The sequence below is a fragment of the Canis lupus genome, chromosome 1 (genome assembly GCF_048164855.1).
Source record: "Canis lupus baileyi chromosome 1, mCanLup2.hap1, whole genome shotgun sequence".
Taxonomy (NCBI): Eukaryota; Metazoa; Chordata; class Mammalia; order Carnivora; family Canidae; genus Canis; species Canis lupus.
This window is the reverse complement of record NC_132838.1, coordinates 82,327,176-82,349,812: the sequence shown is the minus strand read 5'-3', so window position 1 is coordinate 82,349,812 and position 22,637 is coordinate 82,327,176. Positions and strand designations below refer to the sequence as shown.

The following is a 22,637-nucleotide window of genomic DNA, read 5'->3' as shown; positions in this document are numbered from 1 at the left end:
AAAATCCTCTGTTGTGCTTATTCATCATCCCCACCTTCCAACCTCTGATCTTTTTACTGTGTCGGTAGTTGTTGCCTTTTTCAAGAAGGTCATGCATGTAGCTAGGATCATATGCTATGTATCTTTCTCAGATTGACTTCTTTCACTTAGTAATATGCATTTAAACTTCCTTTATGTCTTTTCATGGTTCATTAGCACATTTGGCTTTTTTTTGTGCTTAATGACATGCCATTATCTGGCTGTAACACAGTTCATTTTATTCATTCACCTACTGAAGGCAGTCTTGGCTGTTTCTAAGTTTTGGCAAGTGTGAACAAAGCTGCTGTAAACATTTGTGTACAGGTTTTTGTAGGGATGTAAATTTTCAGCTTCTCTGAGTGAATATCAAGGAGCCTGACTGCTGGATCCTATGGTAAGAGTATGTTTAGTTTTGTAAGAAACTGCAAAACTCTTTTCCAAAAAGACTATACCATTGCATTCTCACCAGTAATGTAGGAGAGGAGAGTTCCTGTTGCTCCACATCCTCACTCTTATTTGGCATTACCAGTATTTTAGATTTTGGCCACACCTGATAGATGTGTCATGGAATTTTTGTTGTTTTAATTTGCATTTCTTTGATGACCTGTGATGTAGAACATTTTTTCATCTGTTTATTTGCCATATATATGTCCTCTTTGGTGAGGTGTCTGTGAAGGTTTTCGCCCCTTTTTTGTACTGTTTTCTTGTTGAATTTTAAGAGTTCTTTGTATATTGTGGATAACAGTCTTTTATCAGATGTGTCTTTTGTAAATATTTTTTTCATAGACCATGACCTGTCTTAATCTCTTAACATTTACCATAATCTTCGGTGTTTTCTATTTGTTCCTTTTTTTTTTTTATTTTTTGCCTTTCTTACCTTTTCTTTCTTCTATGTTTTTTTTTTTTTTCCTGCCCCTTGTAGTTTGAGTATCCTTTTTTTTTCTCCCCTTTCTAAAGTAGGCTCCACACCCAGCATGGGCCCCAGCATAGGGCTTGAACTCCCAACTCTTAGATCAAGACCTGAGCTGACATCAAGAATCACACACTTAACTGGCTGAGCCACCCAGGCACCCCTGTTTAATTGAGTTTTGTTCTAGTTCCTTGTATCATTGCTGCTATTCATTTCACTTATATATGAACATACATAAGCATAAAAATATACATAAGTCATACTTATAAATATATAGAACTGAATACATTGTTACTATTATATTGAACATATTTGATTAAAGGTTTTTTTCTTTTCTCTAAATAACTTTTTACTATTTCTCAAAAGGCAGATGTAGTTAAATAATTTTCCCCATTTTTTTTGTCTTAGTCATTATTTTGTTTTAACTTTTGAAGGAAAATTTCATACAGTACAGAATTCTAAGTTGGTGATTTTTTTTTTGTCTTAACACTTTAAAATTTTCGCTACACTCTTTTTGCTTCCCTGGCAAATGTTATCCTTATCCCTGTTCCTCTATGTCTAGGTTGTTCTTTCCTTTGATTTATTTCAGGATTTTTTTCTTTACATTTTTTTTGTAGTTTAAAAATATAATTGGGTGTGGTTTTTTGATTGTTTGCATTTATTTATTCTGCTTGATATGCTCTGACCTTTGTGGATCCATAACTTAGTGTTGGACATTAATTTGGGGAAATTATCAGTCGTTCTTGGTTAAAATTGGTGCTTTTCTCTCCTGGTATTCTTTTTATGCATAGGGTGCATTTTTTTGTTGTTGTCTTATAGCACTTGGTATTCTGTTATTTTCATCCCTGTTCTCTGTTTCCTGTATTTTTTGACTCTGATACATTCTCCAGCTCAGGCATTAATTTTCTCAGATACATCTAGCCTCCTAATAAGCCCGTTAAAGGCATTCTTGTTATAGTGTTTCTGATCTTTAATATTTATTTTTGCTTCTTTCTTAGGATTTCCATCTCTCTGCTTATATTGTTCATCTGTTCTTGCATGTTGTTTACTTTGTCCATTATAACCCTTAGCATATTAGTTTTTAAATAGTTTTTTTCACTTCAGGTTGTGTTGTTTGCCTTTTGCTATGCTTATGCAATGACATTTTTCTTGATAGCCAAACATGATGTGTGATGTATGGGGGTGAAATGAACTATGTAAATAAGCCTTTAGTGATTGAGTTGTAAGCTATAGGGGGAAAGGGAACAGTTCTGTGGTGCTATGATTAGCTCTCTGTTTTTTAGTGATCCCATGCTTCTGGTCTGTGAACTTAAGTTTCTTAGTACTCCCCTTCTCCCTGCCTCAGGTGGGAGAAGATAGCTAGCGTTGGGGAAATTGGGTATTTCCCTTCTCCCGTGTGGAATAGTAGACCTGACTAAAGTTGGGTATTTCCCTTCTCTAGGTATTTTGGCTTTAATAATACTTCATTAGGTTAGGCTGTAGCTAACTAGCTCCTCCAACGAGCATGCCTTTTAAGAAGAACATAATGTTATGGCATATTTTTAAACGGTTTCTTTTCGCCTTTCCTTTCCTGAAGCCTGAAAGTTTTTTTCGCTAATGCTTATTATAGGAAACTGTTCCAGTTCCTGGAGGTGTATCTCAAAATATTTTTGGGGCCCCCCCATGATTGGGAGTTGTCCACTTTGAATCTCCAGCAATTGGGGAGAATGAAACAGTTCAGGTTTTCCAACGTTGGCACTGGCTTACATGATAATTTTCTTTCATGAGCCTCTGGTAATCAGTGACTTTTTTTTAAATATAGAAGTCAACATGTGAATAGGGTTGTTTGTAAATTAATCTTTGTCAATTCAGATCAAATAGTTGTATATTTTCTTTGACATGAATGGAATAGAAAGAAATGAAAATTGAAATTGTTTTTTATTAATCTTCTCTTTATTTTCAGTTTGAAAAATACTGTAAAATGTAAAATTGTATTGATAGCTAATTTTTGTCCTGTCTTTTTTCATGTAGATTTGAAACCAAAATTGATTCATTTCATGTTACTGGCTTGCCAGATAATTCAACAAAACCTCGCCTCCTATCTTCATTGGATGATGCTACTTCACTCTTCCAAATTATATTTGAGATAAATCCGTTAGATGAAACTGTTGCTCAAAGGTGTATCATAGAAGCTGAACCTTTAGAAATGATATATGATGCAGTAAGCATTTCTTTTTTTTTTTTTTTTTTGCAGTAAGCATTTCTTAATTCCTAAGTTTTAATATATTTCAATTTGCTTTGAGTTTGTGCCTAATGTTAATAATATTTATTTTAACAGAGAACAGTGAATAGTATAGTGGAATTCTTCAGGCCTCCAAAAGAGGTAAATCTAGCACAGCTCACGTCAGTGACTTTGACAAAACTTGAAGAATTTCGTGACAAGACAGCAACAGGTAAATGCTAGTATTAATGTTGGTTTATTAAAAATTGTATCCTACATAAACTTTTAGTCACATTAAACTGTTTTTAGTAAGGTATACTTTAAATTTATGCTTTTAGACTACATATAGTTTAGTTGAAAGTAATTGGTACTATTTTACTTAAATTCAGGTATAACAATAATCATTTCTTACACACAGAAAGGACAAAACCTATTACCACATTCAAGTTAATTTCATGTTATGTTAGAATTTTTGTAATTCTATTTGTGAGAGAATGAACCTGGCATTTTCATTTCATGTAATGAATTCCATATTTTAATATATTGGCTTCCAAAAAGAAAATTCCATCCTTTTTTATCCTTTTGCAGAGTTTTTATAAGTTTTAGTGTTACTATTTTTTTCTTGCAGTATTTCACCTAATGAAATAGTAAAACCATAAGGGCTTGGAGATTTCTTTGTGGAAAATTTTATTATTTTGTTTTATTTTATTTATTTTATTTTATTTTATTTTATTTTATTTTATTTATTTATTTTATTTTTTGTGGAAGATTTTAAATTACAGATTCCCTTTTTAAAATATATATTTTAAATATATAAGATCATATAAAGTTAATCTATATGATTTTAATGCTTTGCAATTTGTTGATATTTGCTTTCTGGCTTAGTATGTGGTAATTAAAAAAATATTTAACATGTTTGAAAGCCTATATTTTTCATACCTATACATATTTTTAGGTCATATTTATCCTATATTTCAAATCTGTATCCTTACTGGATTTTTCCGTTTTCTGTCACCATATTCCAATAATTCTTTAGAGAATTATAGGAAAAGTAGTGTCACTGTGCATGTGCATTTGTGTGTTTCTTTTACATCTGTCATTTCTTTTCTTTATAAATTTGATGCTGTCAGTAGGTACATGCATAAATAAAATTTTTTCTCCAATAAGCCAAATCTTTTATTTCTATGAAGTTGACTGCATGTATTTTTAGAAACATTTTAATTCCAATTAAAATATTTTCATTTATTTTTTTAGGTGTTAGTATGGATATTCTAGTTTTTGCTTGGTTAGAATTTGCTTATATTTTTCATTCTTTTCCCCTATATCTTTTAGATGTGTCGTATCAACAACAATATAGTGGGATATTTTTCAACTTTTTTTTCTTGTCTTTTTTAGATAAATTCTAGCATTACTTTGTTTCCCTCCACCCCTTCACTATACCACTCTAGTAATAGTAACACTGTTTATCTCAAAATATAATTTTAGTAAAATTTTTTATTTTCCCTCAGTCATTACAAGGACTTGAGAGCACTAGAACTCCCATTTACCATCTTCATCAATTATGTGCTATTGTTCTTTCTTTGTTTTACTTGTCTCCATTTTTTTATTCAAGTATGATTGACATACAATGTTAGTGGTAGGTATACAACATAATGATTCACCAATTCTGTATATTACATTGTTTTTTTGTTTTTAGAGGGAGAAAGATAACGTGTGTGTGGGAGGGGCAGAGGGAAAGGAAGAGAGACAATTTTAAGCAGGCTCCACTCCCAGCATGGAGCCTGATGTGTTCGGTATCAGGACCCTGAGATCATGACCTGAGCTGAAATCAAGAGTCAGACAAGAGTCAAACACTTAACTGAGTGAGCCACCCATCTGCCCCAAGATTATCTTATCTTATATATTCTGTATCAGTGTGATATATCCAGCTGTGGACCATTCTGAGGATTGGTAGATTAAACAAATTTTAGAAATTTCATCCAGAAAATTTTTACTCATTAACCATATACATTTTTTCTCTTAAATCTTTTTTTGGAACTCTGGATTAATGTCCTTTAGCATTTCTTACTCTGCCTTTATTCTTCTATATCCTTTTGTCTTTCCTCTCTTACATGCTGGGTAATTTACCTTTTCAATTACTGACATCTTCTTAAACTGTGCTACTGTACTATTAAATCTTTTTTTTTTTTTTTTAAGATTTTGTTTATTTATTTGAGAGAATGAGCAGAGATGAGGGACAGAGGGAGAGAGAGAGAGAGAGAATCAGACTCCCTGCTGAGCAGGGAGCCCATTAAGGAGCTCTATCATGGGACCTGGATAGAGGTCTTGACCTGAGCTGAAGGCAGATGCTTAACCAACTGAGCCACCCGGGTGTCCCTGCTATTACATCTTTAGGTTAAATTTTACTGATTATAGTTTTCATTTTTGGAATTCTTCTTTTGTTATAAATTAAAATCTCTTTGTTGTTCTTCAGAGTTCATGGATATCTTTAAACTTTTATTTCTTCAAACAGGATAAGTGTGGTTACATTTTTTCTCACCAGATAATTCTCTATTCAGATAGTTCAATTAAGTGACGACTTTTGTGGGTTTTTTTCCTCTTATCTTTTGTTTTGGCTGACTCTTATTCATAGTAGCCTTTGTTTTTATATACTTAGTGAGTTGATTGTGAGCTGTTCATTTGTCTTGGAAAATTATTTGGGAAAATTCTCTGGAGTCTAGGTTAAATGGACTTTCGTTCAAGGAAGAATTTTTTTTTCTTCTCTCTGTCTTGGGCATATTGGTGGACCACTTTGCTAAAGTCAGTACCTGAGATATTTTGGAATGCCAAAGAGATGTTGGGGTGTCTACCACTTGAGGACTCTATTGTGGTAACAGTCAGAGGGATACTACCCCCTTCTTCCAGTTTTTCTCTTTCTTTCCATTCCTCTGTGAGTAGGTTTTTAGAGAGAGGAAGGTTTAACTTCTGGATTACTCTTATCTTGAGTGGGTATCTTTTGAGATTCTAGATTTGTGAGAAGAACCCCTGCTGGACTCCTTACCTTTGTCTTCTGTTCCCTGTGCTCTGTGAGGTTGTGGAAAGGAATTGCTGGGTACAAAAAATGATCTTGGGATAAAATTTTTCTGGTCTGTTACTCCTTCAAATTGATTTTTGACTTGATAAATCCTTACTCTTTTGCCTCCTTAGTGTTTCTAAGTTTTTTGTTGCTGTTTTATCTTATGTCCAATGTTTTTGGTTGCTTTTAGTGGAAGAATAGGTCTTGGTACATACTCATTCATATTACCAGGATTTAGAAATTGAGTTAAATGTTTGAGTTTAAATTCAAGATTTTATCTTTATTAAAATTCATCTTTCTAGATTGATTCATTTTCCTTTTTTGTTGTTGTTGTGTTTGAGTCATCTTTTGAAGCCTTGGGTGAAAGGTTATCGTTTTCTAGGTAAAACTGTTTAATATCAGTGGTCCTTATAACTTTCTGTGTCTCATGGACACCTTAGTCAGTTTGGTGTGAAGCTCAGGGATCTCTAATCAAAATATTGGTTTTTAGTACATAGACTACCTAGAATTACAAAGAAAGTAAATAGAACACAGTTTCAAAATATTTTAAGAATCTCAAATTTGTGTTAGTAGCAATGTATCTGTTTTTCTTTATTTATGGGTCAAAATAACAGGAATTAACAATAGATCAAAAAACTACCATTAGTTTGAAGGCATAAATGAAACTCCAGTTGTCTTCAGTTATGTTAGGGAACATAAATGATACACAATTTGTATAAGTAACAAAGTTTGTTGCTTACATTTATAGTAGAAGGAGATACTGAATGTCAGCTGTAGTTAATGAAAATAAAATTGTAACTTGTTTCCCATTCATGTGCATGAAATCTGTGAATTCCACTTGTGGACACTTGATGAACTGTGTCTGATATAGTCCATACTTTCATTTTCTCTCAAGAAGTAAAGGCAGAGGCCTTTGTGTGGCTCAGTCGGTCAGACATCTGACTTTTGATTTTTGTCTCAGGTCTTGATCTCAGGGTCACATGCTTACTTTCTTAATAAAAAAATTTAGGGCACCTGAGTGGCTCAGCCTTTGGCTCAGATTGTGATCCTGGGGTTCTGGGATAGAGTCCCACATCAGTCCCTGTGGGGACCCTGCCTCTCCCTCTATGTCGCTGCCTCTCTCTGTCTCTCATGAGTAAATAAATAAAATCTTAAAAAAATTTTTTTAAAACCCAAAAATTTATTTGGAAAAAAGTAAAGGCGTTCTTTAAGTATGTTGCTCAATTATTGATATATTACATCTATAATAGTTCTGCAATTTATTAGTTATCTGTTGAGTAAAAGTGGAAGAAATTTAGAAAGAAGAAATTTCGTTAACATAGAATACCTCAGTTTTATGAAATATACTAGCTTCTGATGATCAATGCTTTCCTTTCTAGTTGTGCATTAATTTATTTGCTTAAAATTTTTTCACAATCCACATTCACTTGACCAATTAATAAAATATTAACTTATTTTTTTTTCTTTCTAAGGAAGTATGGGCATTTGTCCATTTTAGTCTTCTAAGACTTCTGTAGTTGTCAGTCATTTCTAGGAAAGTGTTAATGCTGATCAAGTAATATCACCAGCTTAGATGTCTGGGATGTGGTAAAACTGTATCAAGTGTTTCCTTAAGTAAAAGTCTTACCAGTTAAGTTTAAAGTTCTCTTACCATGTCCTGCTTTTACAAGGTGAATGTAATCTTTGACAGAGAAGATGGATTAAGAAAACAGGAAAAGAAATACTCTATTTCCAATCATTTTTTAATCATTATATACTCCAAAGGAAGCTGGTTTGTTTTTGCTTCCTTAATAATGGTTATTTCTGCGTTGACTATAACTAAAGACTCCCTTTAAAGCAGTGAATTTATGCCCTCACCCAAAAATATACCAGGCATTTAATCTTAACTGACATTGCTATAGATTCATAAAAGTTTTATATTTGTTTTTGGTAATGTCTTTCCTGTTGTGTTTCCTTAAAATTTGAGATTGTTGCAGAGACTGCTTTTTTTTTTTTTAAGCTACTTTTGATTTTTTAATTCTTGACTGAAATTCTCAAGAATTACCAGAGGCGCCTGGGCAGCTCATTTGGTTAAAAGTCACATTCGATTTCAACTCATGTCATGATCTCAGGGTCTTCCACCTCATTCTCTCTCTCTCTCTCTCAAGTATTTTTAAAAAATCAGAAGAATTACTAAAATAGGAAATATCCACTGTGTAAACTTCAGATGTTATATAGAAATGTTTTAGAAAGCTGAATTCTTTAGTATTTTACTTTCTAAAGGTAACATACTTAACTATTTGAAGTCTGTTGTTCTCTTTCTGTGCACAAATAGTATAGTTATTATGTAAAATAAAATGTTAATATTGGGAAAAAGTGGGGTGCTACTGTATGTATTGAAGTTGATTCAAAAAATTCAATAATTAATTTTTAATATTTTTCCAGAAGTTAAAATTTACCAATTTTGGAAGAGACTCATCTGTTACATAGTTTTCTTTTTTGGTTCTCCATTCATTCTCTCTTTCTGTCTTTTTTTCTGTATTAGCCTCTATTTATTATCTTTTTCCTCTATGACCTAATTTCCTTCTTGTATTATTTTCTTCATTCTTAGCAGTGAAGGTTTTCAGATCTTTTCCTTTTTGTCAGTTGGAGAGATCAGCCCCTAGAATATACACATGTTGTTAGTTACCCTTGTCAGATGTGGTCATTTTGACAAATGTGGTCATTTATCAAAACCCTTCATTTGACACATCAGGCTCTCTGATAGGATCATAGTTATTCATTTTCTTTCAGTGATCTCCTTTATTCATTCAGTCAGATATTTATCACAAGCCAAATCTATATTGGACACTGTGCTAAGTTTTGGAGAGCACAGCAGTGATAAAAATAGATGTAGTTTTTGCCTATTAATGGATCTTATAATTTTAAAATAGGACCGACATAAAATTAAGATTTATCTATTTAAATATTTAAAAATTCACTTTAAGAAGAAGTAATTTTAAGGAATACAGGGGAGCCTTGGGTGGCTCAGTCAGCTGAGTCTACCTTGGGCTCAGGTCATGGTTCCAGGGTCTTGGGATCTAGCCTCCTGTCCTATTGGGTTTTCTGCTCAGTGGAGGAGTCTACTTCTCCCTCTGCCAAATAAATAACATCTTAAAAAAAAAAAAAAAAAAAAAAAGGAATACAGGAAGAGTAGCTGAAAGAAGTAGCCATTGCCATCAATGCAGACATTGCATTCCTTGGCAGGATATCCTTCTCTTCCTCCTGGTTTGCGATTCATGCCATTTTAGAGAAAGTGGCTGGAAACTTGCTCTCTGAAACTTTATAGAACTTACTTTCTGATGTGATGGAGAAAGCTGTTCATGGGACAGTACCTCACTGGGTGCGTTCTGTTGTGAAACTGACTGAAGGGGTTTTTTAGGGAAAGGATGGCTTTTGGATGCTGTTGGTAGCTATGCACAGCATGAGCCTGGTTTTGGAGAAAGTCACACCACTGTCAGATATTGCTGAGTGAGCATACTGACACACCAGGAAACAACACCTGTCCTTCCTGCAGTCTCTCTCTTGGATTTCCTATCTCCTTCAGTGCTAATTTGCAACGGAAAAAAGATTTAAAAGGCTCAGATCCACTTTCACAGGGCAGGCACATGGGTGAAGTTGGAGCAGATGGAGGAAACAAATTGCTAAAGGGCCCAGATGCTGTGAAGGAAATGAAAATAATGAGTATCTCAGTATTGTTTTGGTGATGATGTCAGAGAATAGTTCTTTGACTTGAAGTAGCATTAAGTATGTGTGTTAAGACTAACACAGTTGAAGAGTAGAAGGAAGAGCCTTCAAAGCAGTGGTAAACTATGAGGGCCCCAGCCAGGGACAGAAGTGGGTTAATTTGGCAGTTGCAGAAGGCTAGGTTGGTTCTAATGTAGTGAGTGAAGGGAAGTGGAATGACGCAGTGTTGATAAAGCAAAACTTTGAAAGTCGTATTAAATAATTTGGATTTTCTTCTAAGTGCAATGAGAAGTAGAGAAGAGAGATACAGTAGACTTATATCCAAAACCAAATATTCACTTCTCCCTCTTTCCCCCCATTAAGAAACAAACTAGATAGATCACGGTTTCATGGCATCCAGGAAGCCTTTGTTGAAAGTAAGGCCAAAGGTAAGACTTCTTAGGAGTATAGGACTTGGATTTGTAGAGTCGGGAATACCATGATACGGATCATTTTGGTTGAGAAAGTCTTACAGTGGAAATGGAAATGAAGATAGAGAAATGCTTAACAGTGAGACAGATAATTGAATGCTAGATTGTCCTTAATGGCTGCTTCTTGGGACCATCATACCTGATTGACCCAGCAAACAAACTTGAGTATAATCTTGTCTGTGTTTGAATAAAGATCATTTGGGGGACAAAAATTAACAACAATGCTTTGAGTCAGTTCTATACTTAAGTTCTAAGCTTAGTGAATGTTTCATAGAACTTAATTTCTTAGATATGTATGTCCCTGATTTTACACAAATGGAGTTTGGGGGGTCACAAACATTTATTTGAGGAGCCATCATAATTCTCTTCTCCATTATATCAGGAATGTACATACATGTTGACCACAAATTACATTATGTTGAAGATATTTTGCTCAAGGTATTTTAAAACTTAATACTAATTGCACATTGTTCTCAATTTAACTTTTCTGCAGGACTGCTGTACATTATTGAAACACAGAAAGTTCTTGATCTCAGAATTAATCTGAAGGCTTCCTATGTTATTATCCCACAAGATGGAATTTTTAGTCCTACATCAAATCTGCTTCTTTTAGATCTTGGTCATCTAAAGGTACATACTAATGTTTGTTGTGTAGTTTGACCCTTAAGATGTTTCTTAAGGTTTAAAATGTATTTTGTTTTCAAACAGTTTGATTTGCAGTATTTACTGTTAGCTTTGCAGTAGATGGTAGGATTTGAGAATTCTTTCTTTTTTAGTAAATAATGTGCAGTTTCATTTAACTAAGTAGTTTTCGTACATTTCTAATAACAAAATGATCATTTTGAACTATGCAGGTTAGGGTAAACCTAAGAATTATATTATTTGAGAGTAATGCTTGAGGAGATTAATTCCTTTTCAGTGTAAATTTACTACTTGACTAATTAAAATCAAATGGGAGAAAGTTCTGGAAATAATTCTTCATCCTTCTGAAATTTTTTGTATATATCACTATAGATAGTGACATTTTATTTTTTTTTGTTTTTTTTTGATAGTGACATTTTAATACCTCTATTAAATAATCTTAATTTGAGATGGTCTTCTTGCATTTACCGGAGTCATTTCCCTTTCCATCCAAATGTGTACATTTTTCTTCCTCAGTTTTGAGTAGAGAAATTTTTTTTGGGTTACTAGATCTGCACCGTTCTATATGGGTACCCACTGACTATATGTAGTTGTTTACATTGATTAAAATGAAATAACATAAAAATTAGTTCTTTAGTCACATTAGCCACATTCAGGAATTTAATGGTTATAAGTGTCTTGGGTTGCTGTTTCAGCTCAGGTAGAGAACATTGCCATCCTACTAGAAAGTTCTGTGGCACAGCACTGCTCTAGATCATTAAATGTAGATTAAATAGAACAATTTAAAGACCCAAGAGGTACAGGTAATATTGGAAAGCTTTTCTGGCGACCTGAGAAATACAGGCCTTTCCTTGATATTGACATTGTCCTTTATGTTTTTACTTTCAGTTGGTAATTACATAGACACTTGCTGGATTTATATTTATAATAAAATTTATACATTTAATTATTCATATTTGACTTTAGATGTGGAATTGTTTCAAGGGCAGTGTGGTGTAATAGCAGAAGCATAAGGTCAGGAATAATATTTAGTATTGTTTCCTTAGGCAATTTGCTTGACTTTTTACCTAAAATTGATTACCCTTCAGAGGTAATAAGTTTGACAGTCTGCTGTGCATGAGCTATATAAAATAGAGGTGCAAATGTGAAGGCACAGACACACATATATGTATAGATGTGAATGAATAAGATCTTTATATACTCTGGTGGAGTGATCTCCAGGATGTTTAAGTGAAAAAAGTAGCATGTGTAGTACACCAAGAAGGAGATGGTACAAATATAACTTGCTTGAGGTCATATAAATGGCAGAGTTGGGAGTACAGTTCAGCTATCCTAATATTTAATTCTGGATTCTTCTTATAAAAATATCTAAATATCTATCATCATGACATAGAAACATAGGCTATATTTGTCTCTTAATTTTGTTTTTAATAAAAAGGCTTCTTATCAAATATAAAAAAGTTTTTAATAATAAATTTATTTTTTATTGGTGTTCAATTTGCCATCATACAGAATAACATCCAGTGCTCATCCCTTCAAGTGCCCCCCTCAGTGCCCGTCACCCATTCACCCCCACCCCTCGCCCTCCCCCCCTTCTACCACCCCTAGTTCGTTTCCCAGAGTTAGGAGTCTTCATGTTCTGTCTCCCTTTCTGATATTTCCTACCCATTTCTTCTCCCTTCTCTTCTATTCCCTTTCACTATTATTTATATTCCCCAAATGAATGAGACCATATAATGTTTGTCCTTCTCCGATTGACTTATTTCACTCAGCATAATACCCTCCAGTTCCATCCACGTTGAAGCAAATGGTGGGTATTTGTCGTTTCTAATGGCTGAGTAACATTCCATTGTATACATAGACCATATCTTCTTTATCCATTCATCTTTCGATGGACACCGAGGCTCCTTCCATAGTTTGGCCATTGTGGACATTGCTGCTATAAACATCGGGGTGCAGGTGTCCCGGCGTTTCATTGCATCTGTATCTTTGGGGTAAATCCCCAGTAGTGCAATTGCTGGGTTATAGGGCAGGTGTATTTTTAACTCTATAAAAAAGTTTTATTTTATTTTATTTATTTATTTATTTTTTTATAAAAAAGTTTTAAATGTATTGTTCTCCATAGCTGGCCTGGTTTCCCTTTTTTAATATACATCATTGAGAAAAACAATATGTAAAAATTCACTTTGTACCTGGTCTTATCATTATACATGTCATGGGTGAAGACATTTCTATTAGGTTTATATGTCTTGTGAGTGTTTCATTAAATTTTTGTTACAGTCTTAAAGATGAAGTATTTTCTTTTGAAGTGTTTTGCATCATCTAAACTTTTAAAAATAACTTTAAGGTGACAAGTAAAAGTCGTTTGGAATTGCCAGATATGAAACAAGGAGGAGCCAGGCTTGAAGAGATCATGCATAGAGCTTATGATTCCTTTGACGTTCAGCTTACAAGCATACAGCTGCTTTACAGCACAGTTGGTAAGCATATAATGCATTATGTATTGATTCATTTTGCTGAAATGATTAGCTAGGTCTTAAGATAGTTTCTCTTCGACCTTCATCCAAAACATATTAAAGCTTTTATGTTTTTGTGGTGCCTGGGTAACTCAGTTAAGCATCTGCCTTCAGCTCAGTTCATGATCCCACGATCCTGGAATGGAGCCCCGTGTTGGGCTCCCTGCTCAGTAGGGAGTCTCCTTCTCCCTTTGCCCCTTCCTCCATGCCTCATGCCTATTCATGCTCTGTCTCTTTCTCTTTCTTTTGCTCTCTCTCAAATAAAATCTTTAAGAAAAATAAAACTTTAATATTTTTGAATCAGAAGTAATAAATACTATCTAGGAGCAATAATAGCTCAGGTATTTGATTTTAGTGCTCAAGAGACAGTTTCAATATCAATTTTTGATGTTACAGGTAATGAGTAGGGGCATTACTAGCACCTAGTGAGTGGAGGTCAGATACGCTACTAAACATCATACAATGTAGAGGAAAGCCACCTCACAACACTTATTTAGCCCAAATATCAATAGTGCTGAGGTTGAAAAATCCTTTGGACAAGGTTGGAAAACATTGGCACATATTTAAAATATTTTATACAGGATAATCACATTAGGCTGCTCAAAACTAGATCTGTCCAGCTTAGGGCCTCTGACCCCCCCAGGCCATAAAGAGCCACATTGAGACTGAGGAGGATCATTAGGAGGATAGAGGGAGGGAATCATAGGTGTACCTATACCCCATTCACTTTTGATGGAATCTCTGATACAGATTTGGTTTTAGATGAAGTCAGCAGAGCCAGAAATTCAGTTGTCAAAGCAACTTAAAGTAGATAGTGAGAGATCTGAGACTAATTGAGCCTTCTTTGTACTGTGTCATACTGTTTCTGAATCCCTGGAGTGTTAGGAAACATTTAGAATTCAAGAGAGTTGGATTGGTGGATATTTTAGAGATTTGTATATATGGTAGAATTTTAATTATCAGAGCTAATAAAAAGAGAAACATTGAGAACCCTAAGTAATGGTTATTAAAAGTGTTAACTTATATAGTACTGGAACATTTTATTTTCTTTGTATTTGCTTTCCAATAATAAATTTTATTTCTGTTTTATAAGATTCTAGTTGGTGTAGAAGAAGCCCAGAAGTGTAGTGGGTGGCAAATATAAATTATTTATATGAAACCTGTAAGTCTTTTTGCAAGGAATAAATAACAGTATTGTGGTATGTTTGGTACATTTTGGTCATTAATTTTTGAAATCAAGGAGGTATATTTAAGATATTGAGATACATTGTGAAAAAAATTTAGTATTCCATTATTGTTTGAAAAGTACTGGAATTCCTTGGAATTGTTTATGATTAATGTTAAGTGTTCTTAAATAATTAAATATTTTATAGGACAGTGTATTTTTTGACTTTGGGGTTATTTTAGGCAGTTGTCATAAACTTTCTTAATACTGAAACACATACTTCTAAATATTTTTTGTCTGTAAATTGAGAAGGAAATATTTCATTATCTTGACACTGAATTTTAAAAATTGTAATAGAGTTGATTTTACTACCTTTCTCTACATCTAATCTTTCATTGACTTGGTTTTCTTTTTGACTGATGACTTTTTCTTATTTGAAATATTAGGCTCAAATGAGGTAAAATATATATGAAGATGGATTGTATCACACAAATTTCATGTTAGCAGACCTGGATGTAAATTTCAGCTTGTATCACACAGTAGCCTTTTGGCCATAAACAAATGAAAAATTCCTCTGAGTCTCAGTTTTCTAAAATAAAATGAGTAAACATAATTATGAGAACAAATGAAAATTTAAACATTGCCTAGAACAGTGCTTCTTACCAATCTTGAGTAACTGGTAGCTTTTTTTTTAACACAGAAGAACTGTGCTTTTCTCTACCTTTTTCATTATTGTCTTAAAGCCATGTTTTTTGGGTACAGTATCTGCTAGGTATAGTGACTGTAAAGGGATGCATAGTAAATTTGATTAAACTGTGTTATTGGTTTTTTAAGAAGCTGTTTCCAGTTGAAACAGTTCTTGAAACAGCAGAAGGAAAATCATAAATGGAATTTACCTGCTGATTGTGTATACTTGGGAAGGTGGCATTAACATTATCCAGATGGAGGAAGAATTTTCCATGCCATGAAGTATATGACCACAAAATATTAACAGTGATTTTAGTTTTAATGTATTTTTCAAAATTAAATGTGTGTTAAATAAACATGTACTTACTCTTTTCCATAATAGGTGATAATTGGAGAGAAGCGCGAAAATTGAATGTATCTACACAGCATATTTTGGTACCTATGCACTTCAATGTGGAACTCTCTAAGGCCATGGTTTTCATGGATATAAGGATGCCCAAGTATGTATTTTCTGTTTCATACGATTATAAATTTTTTAAGGAAATACCAAATTTCATTGATTATTTTTTTGTAGTAAAATATATGTAACATAAACTTTACCATTTTTAGATTATAATTGAATGGCATTAAGTACATTCACATTGTTGTGTGTGATGACCATCACCATCTATTTCCATAATGTTGAGGAACTGCCCTATTGTTTTCCATAGCATCTGTATCATTATATTACCATCAGCAGTGTGTAAGGGTTCCAATTTCTCCATCTCTTCAGCAAAACTTGTTTTCTTATTTTTAAAAATAGTCCTCCCCAATATGTATGAAGTAGTGTCTGATTATAGTTTTCAATTGCATTTCCCGAATGATTACTGATTAGGTAATTTTCAGGTACTTAACTGACAGTTAATATATTTCTTTGGAAAAATACCTGGTCAAGTCCTTTGCCCGTCTTTAATTAAAATTTTTTTAAGTTGCAGGAGATTTTTTATTTTTCAATATATTCTGCATGTTGACTCCTTATCAGATAAATGATTTGCAAATATTTTATCTTTTTGTGGATTGCCTTATTTATCACCCTTTTAATAGTGCCCTTTGATGCACAAAAGTTTTAAATATTAAGTCCAATTTATCTGTTGCCTATGTTTTGGTATTCAAGAGGTTATTATCAAATTCAATGTCATGAAATTTCTGTATCATTGTTACAAAGAATTTTATACTTTCAGCTTTCATGTTTAAGTCTTTGATACATTTGGAGTTAATTTTTGGATATGGTATAAGATATGGACTCAGTTTTGTTCTTTTGTATGTGGATATCTGGTTTGCCCAGCATCATTTATTGAAAAGACTGTCTTTTCCATTGAATAGTCTTGTATTGTTGTGAAAATCATTTGGCCATATACATGAAGGTTTATTTCTGGGTTTTCTGTTTTATTTCCTTGGTCTCTATTTTCTGTGTCTATACCAGAGCCACACAGTTTGGATGACTATACCTTTGTAGTAAGTTTTGAAATCAGGAGTGTGAGTCATCCAACTTTGTCTTTTAGATTGTTTTGATTGTTTGGGGTCCTTTGAGATTCCATATGAATTATAGGGTGGCTTTTCTATTTTAAGATACTATTTTGATTTTGATATGAATTGCATTGAACCTGTAAATGCTTTGAGTAGTGACCTCTTAATATTAAGTCTTCCAGTCCATGAACATAAGATGTCTTTGCATTTCTTTGTGTCTTCTGTAATTTCTTTCAGCAGCGTTTTGGTAGTTAGCAATATATTTCTTTACTTCCTTGGCTAAGTTTATTCTCTTTGATGCTATTGTAAATGGAATTGTTGTCTTAATATCCTTTTTGGATTGTTTGCTGTTACTGTATAGAAACCGATTCTTCTGGAGTTGATCTTAATACTCTCTAACTTGGCTGAATTCATTTATTTCTAACTTTGTGTGTGGAATTGTTAGGGTTGTTTTTCTTTTTCTTTTTCTTTTTTAAAGATTTATTTATTTATTTATGATAGGCATAGAGAGAAAGAGAGAGATTCAGGAGGAGGGAGAAGCAGGCTCCATGCCGGGAGCCTGATGCGGGACTCGATCCCGGGACTCCAGGATCGCGCCCTGGGCCAAAGGCAGGCGCTAAACCGCTGCGCCACCCAGGGATCCCCTGTTTTTCTTTTTAAGATTTTATTTATTCATGAGAGACACACAGAGAGAGGCAGAGACATAGGCAGAGGGAGAAGCAGGCTCCCTGTGGGGAGCCTGATGTGGAACTCGATCCCAGGATCATGCCCTGAGCCAAAGGCAGATACTCAACCACTGAGCCACCCAGGTGTCCCGAATTGTTAGGGTTTTCTACATATAAGATCACTTCATCTATGAACAAAGATAGTTTTACATCTTTCTTTTCACTTTGGATGCCTTTAATTTTGTCTTGCCTAATAATTTTCACTAGAATTTCCAGTGCTATGTTGAGTAGAAGTGATTTAAGTGGTCATCCTTTATCCTGAACATAGAGGAAAAGCTTTTGGTTTTTCATCTTTGAGTGTGTTAGCTGTGGGATTTTTCATATATGACCTTTATTATGTTGATAGAGTTTTCTTCTGTTCCTAATTCGTTGAATGTATCTATCATGGAAGTGTGTTGAATTTTTTTCAAATATTTTTTTTCATCAGTTGAAAGGATTGTGTATTTTTTTCCTTCACTCTATTAACGTTGTGTATGACAATGATCTGTGTTTATATGTTGAACCATTCTTATGTTCTAGGAATAAATTCTGGGTTATAGCATATAATCCTTTGAATGTACTGTTGAGTGTTTTTTACTAGAATTTTGTTGAGGATTTTTGCAACATGATCCTAAGGGATATTGGTCTGCAGTGTTTTTGTTCGACTTTGGTTCAGAGTAATTGTGGCCTGAAAATGAGCTAGTTAGTGTCCCTTTCTCTAACATTGTTTGGAAGAATTTGAGAATAATTTATATTCTTTTTAAAATGTTTGCTAGAATTCACTAGTGAAATCTTTTAATCATGGGCATTTCATTATTGGGAGATTTTTGATTACTGATTCAATCTCCATACTAGTTATAGGTCTATCCAGGTTTCCTGTTTCTTCCCAATTTAGAGTTTTTGATAGATTTAGTTTTCTAGAAATTCGTTCACTTTATCTTGGTTTTGTAGTTTGTTGGTATAAAATTGTTCATAGTGCTGTCTTCCAATTTTCGTTATTTCGATCAAATTGGTAGTAATGCCCCTGCTTTCATTCTTGATTTTAGTTAAGTCATTTCTCTTTTTTTTCTCAGTCTGCCAAAAATTTCAACTCTGTTGATCTTTTTGAAGAACCCCTTCTCAGTTTTGTTGTTTTTTTCTCTATTATTTCTCATTTGTCTATTTTGTTTCTCTTTGATTTTTATTTCCTTACTTGCTTTTAGTTTAGCTTGCTCTCTTTCTAGTTTCTTAAGGTTAAAATTAGTTTGAGATCTTTAGCACAAGTGTTTACAGCCATAAATTTCCCTCAGTACAGTTTTGCTGTATTCTATAAATTTTGATGTTCTGCGTTTTCATTTTCAGCTGTCTCAAGATATTTTTTCCTTTTCCTTGTGATTTCTTTGACTTACCGTTTAATACATGTGTTGTTTAATTTCCATATATTTTTGAATTTTACATTTTTTCTTCTGTTGATTCCTAGTTTCATTCCATTGTGATGGAAAAAAATTCTTTTAGTAATTTCAGACTTCTAAAAAATTTGACGCTTGTTTTGTGGCCTTATATGTGGTTTTCCCTGGAGATTGTTCTGTGTGTACTTAAGAAAAAACCGTATTCTACTGTTCTATATATTTTTTCGGTCCATTTTGTCAATAGCGTTGTTCTAGTCCTCCCTTTTGGTTTCCTCTCTGGTTGTTGCATCAGATACTGAAGTCTGTTGACTGTAGATCAGTTTCTTCCCTCAATTCTGTCAGTGTTTAATTCATATATTTTTGATTGGGTGTTTGGTGCATATATGTTTTGTTACATTTTCTTAGTGAAATGACCTTTTTATTATTATATAATGTCCTTTGTCTCTAGTAACAGATTCTGACTTTACAAACTCGTTTGACTGCCTTAATTAAAGCTGTTCCTGATTTCTTATATTTATTATATGCATGGGATATTTTTTTGCCACTCTTTAATTTTTCAAACTATTTGTGCCCTTAAATTTAAACTGAGTCTTTGACAGACAACCTATAGTTGGATCTCATTTTTTTAATCCATTCTGTCAATTTATATCTTGGATCGGGAAGCATAAACCATTTATGTTTAAAGTAATCATTGATATTGAAGGACTTCTGTCATTTTGTTATTTATTTCCATATGTTTTATAAGCTTTTTTCTTATTTCCTCTTTTACTGCCTTCATTTGCACTTAGTTGACTTTTTTGTTGTGACATGGTTTGATTTTCTTCTGTTTTCCATGTGTAGAGTTATAACAGTCTGTTTAAAATTGGTACTAACTTCAATTGTATACAAAAATTCTTACTTTTTTCCATCTTTTTAAAAATTTTATTTAAATTCAATTAATTAACATATAATGTATTATTGGTTTCAGAGGTAGAGTTCAGTGATTCATCAGTCTTATGTAATACCCAGGGCTCATTACGTGACATGCCCTCCTTAATGTCCATCACCCAGTTACCCTATCCCACCACCTGCTCCCCTCCAGCAACCCTAAGTTTGTTTCCTGTGATTAGGAGTCTCTTATGGTTTGTCTCTGCCCGTGATTTCATCTTACTTTATTTTTTCTTCTCTTTCTCTGTGATCCTTTGTTTTGTTTAAAAATCTCTTTCTTTACTGCTCCCCCCTTCATTTTGTTACTGATGTCACATACTATATCCTTATATATTGTATACCCATTTAACATAGATTTATACTTTTATGCATTTGTCTTCTAAATCCCATAGAAAATAAAAAGTAGAGTTGTAATAGAAAACTATAATAAGTAATACTTGATTTTACATTTATCATATAAATACCTTTATGTTTACTGAGATCTTTATAATTTGTTACCTGAACCTTTTTTTTTTTTTTTAAAGATTTATTTATTCATGAGAGACAGAGAGAGGCAGAAACATAGGCAGAGGGAGAAGAGGCTCCCTGTAGGAGCTTGATGTGGGACTCTATCCCAGGACCCTGGGATCATGACCTGAGCTCAATGCAGATGCTCAACTACTGACGCCCATGCATCCCTATTAGCTGAAACTTTGAGCTCAAGCTAATAAGTAGAGAAATCTGTTGAACTTGACTCAGCTGTTTAGCTGATTTGATCCTAAATAATTTGACTTTAGCTAACCCTTTCACTTCTTTCTTCCAGTACTTTTTCTCTCCCTTGTAAACATTGAAATCTCAGTCAGACATCTATATTGTAATTTAACCAAAGACTCATCCAACACTTGCCAAACAGCCCCAGGGGATCATTATAAGAGAATGCTCATAAAGTAGTGCTCAAGGCTTTGTTGTCTAAAATATAGGGAGAAGGATAGAGGTAAGTAGTAAATAGCCTGTCTTTCCCCATATGCTGTGGATGTGGCTGTTATTACTTAACTGCTCTTGTCACATGAAAGAGAGACTTTACCCTTCTGTGTTGCTTTTTAAAGTATAGTGACTCTGTCCACTAGCAAACATTGTGTAGTGTAGGAAGTCTTGTTCTCCTAGACTTCCCTTCTGTTAGGAAATCAAACTGCACTCTGAGAGTCTTAAGGCCAGAGGGATGTCAGGAATTTGGCTTGAGAAAGAGAGAAGGAAAGAAAACCATTCTACCCACTCTGCTTTGCTTTTTTTAATTTTAGTTTTTAATTTTTTTTAATAGTCCAGTACTAGGTGTTAAATCCATACCTCGATGGTCAGTTAAAACAAATGAGACAAGAACATAGAATGAGGAAAAGGCAATCTCTTCAAAAAAGGATGCTGAGAAAACTGGACAGCTACCTGCAAAAGAATGAAATTGAACCACTTTCTCACAACATACACAAAAATAAATTGAAAATGAATTAAAGATCTACGTATGAGATCTAAAACCATAAAAATCCTAAAACATAGTGATCTCTTGGACATCAGCCTTAGCAACATTTCTCTAGATTTGTCTGTTACATTTTTTGAAGAAAATATCTTTGCTTTATTTTATTGCCTTTGCACCTTTGTCAAAGATGAGTAGACTGTATTTATGGAAGTCTCCTGGGCTCTCTATTCTGACCATTGATCTGTCTGTTCTTTTGCCAATACCAGTATCTTGCTTACTGTAGCTTTATAGTAAGCCTTGAAGTTGGGGGGTGTCAGTCCTCCATCCTTGTTCTTCAGTATTGTATTGGCTATTCTGGATCTTTTACCTCTCCATATAAACTTTAGAATCATTTTGTCAGTATTCATTAAGTAGTGGACTGGGATTTTGACTTTAATTGCATTGAATCTATGGATCAGTTGGAAAGAACTAACATCTTGATGATACTGAGTTTTAATATCCATAAATAAATATGGAATATCTCATTTATTCATTTTTTTATTTCATTCATAGAGTTCTGTAGTTTCCTTCGTAAAGATCTTATATATATTTTTAGATTTATACTCAACTATTACATTTTGTGGGTGCTAATGTAAGTGGCATTATATTTAATTTTTAAATTCTACTCATCTATTGTTTGTATATAGGAAAACAATTGACTGTTGCATATCAACTTTGTATTATGCAATCTTGGTATAAGGACTTATTAGTTCTAGGAGTCTTTTTTTTTTTTTTTTCTTTTTAGATATTCTGTGTAGATGACTGTGTCATTTGTGAACAGAATCTTTACACCTCCCATTCAGTTTATTCCCTTTTCTTGTCCTAATTCATTGGCAGGGACTTCCAGTATAGTGCTGAAAAGGAGTGATCAGAGATCTCTTTACTTTGTATCTAATCTTAGTGGAAAAACAGACTTTCTTACCATTAAATATGTGGCTATAGGTTTTCTGATGATATTCTTTATCAATTTGAGGCAGCTCTCCTTTATTCTAGTTCACTGAGAGTTTTTATCATGAATAGGTGTTCGATTTTGTCATGCATCAATTTATATGATCATGTAATTTTTCTTTTAACCATAATTTAGATATATAATGTCATGGAGAAGTTACTTAAACTGGCTAAGCATTAGCTTCCTGATAGGAACCATGTACATAAGGGAACTTCTGAGAAACAGAGAACAGAAATTGATTGTCTATTTTACAGGTTGTGAGAATGTATGATAAATGTATATCAATGCTTTCCTTAATGTGTGTCATTA

At 33.4% G+C, this 22,637-nt stretch overlaps 1 protein-coding gene across 6 annotated transcripts in view; it reads left to right on the top strand.

Moving 5' to 3' along the window:
- VPS13A (vacuolar protein sorting 13 homolog A) overlaps positions 1–22,637 on the top strand; it is a 235,170-nt gene that overhangs the window by 62,158 nt on the left and 150,375 nt on the right. For all 6 annotated transcript variants that reach the window (XM_072837699.1, XM_072837698.1, XM_072837702.1 and 3 more), the window contains 5 exons: positions 2,939–3,128; positions 3,246–3,360; positions 10,852–10,988; positions 13,348–13,480; positions 15,751–15,868. In XM_072837699.1, the coding sequence (XP_072693800.1) occupies positions 2,939–3,128; positions 3,246–3,360; positions 10,852–10,988; positions 13,348–13,480; positions 15,751–15,868 (693 nt within the window). The remainder of the gene's footprint in view (positions 1–2,938; positions 3,129–3,245; positions 3,361–10,851; positions 10,989–13,347; positions 13,481–15,750; positions 15,869–22,637) is intronic.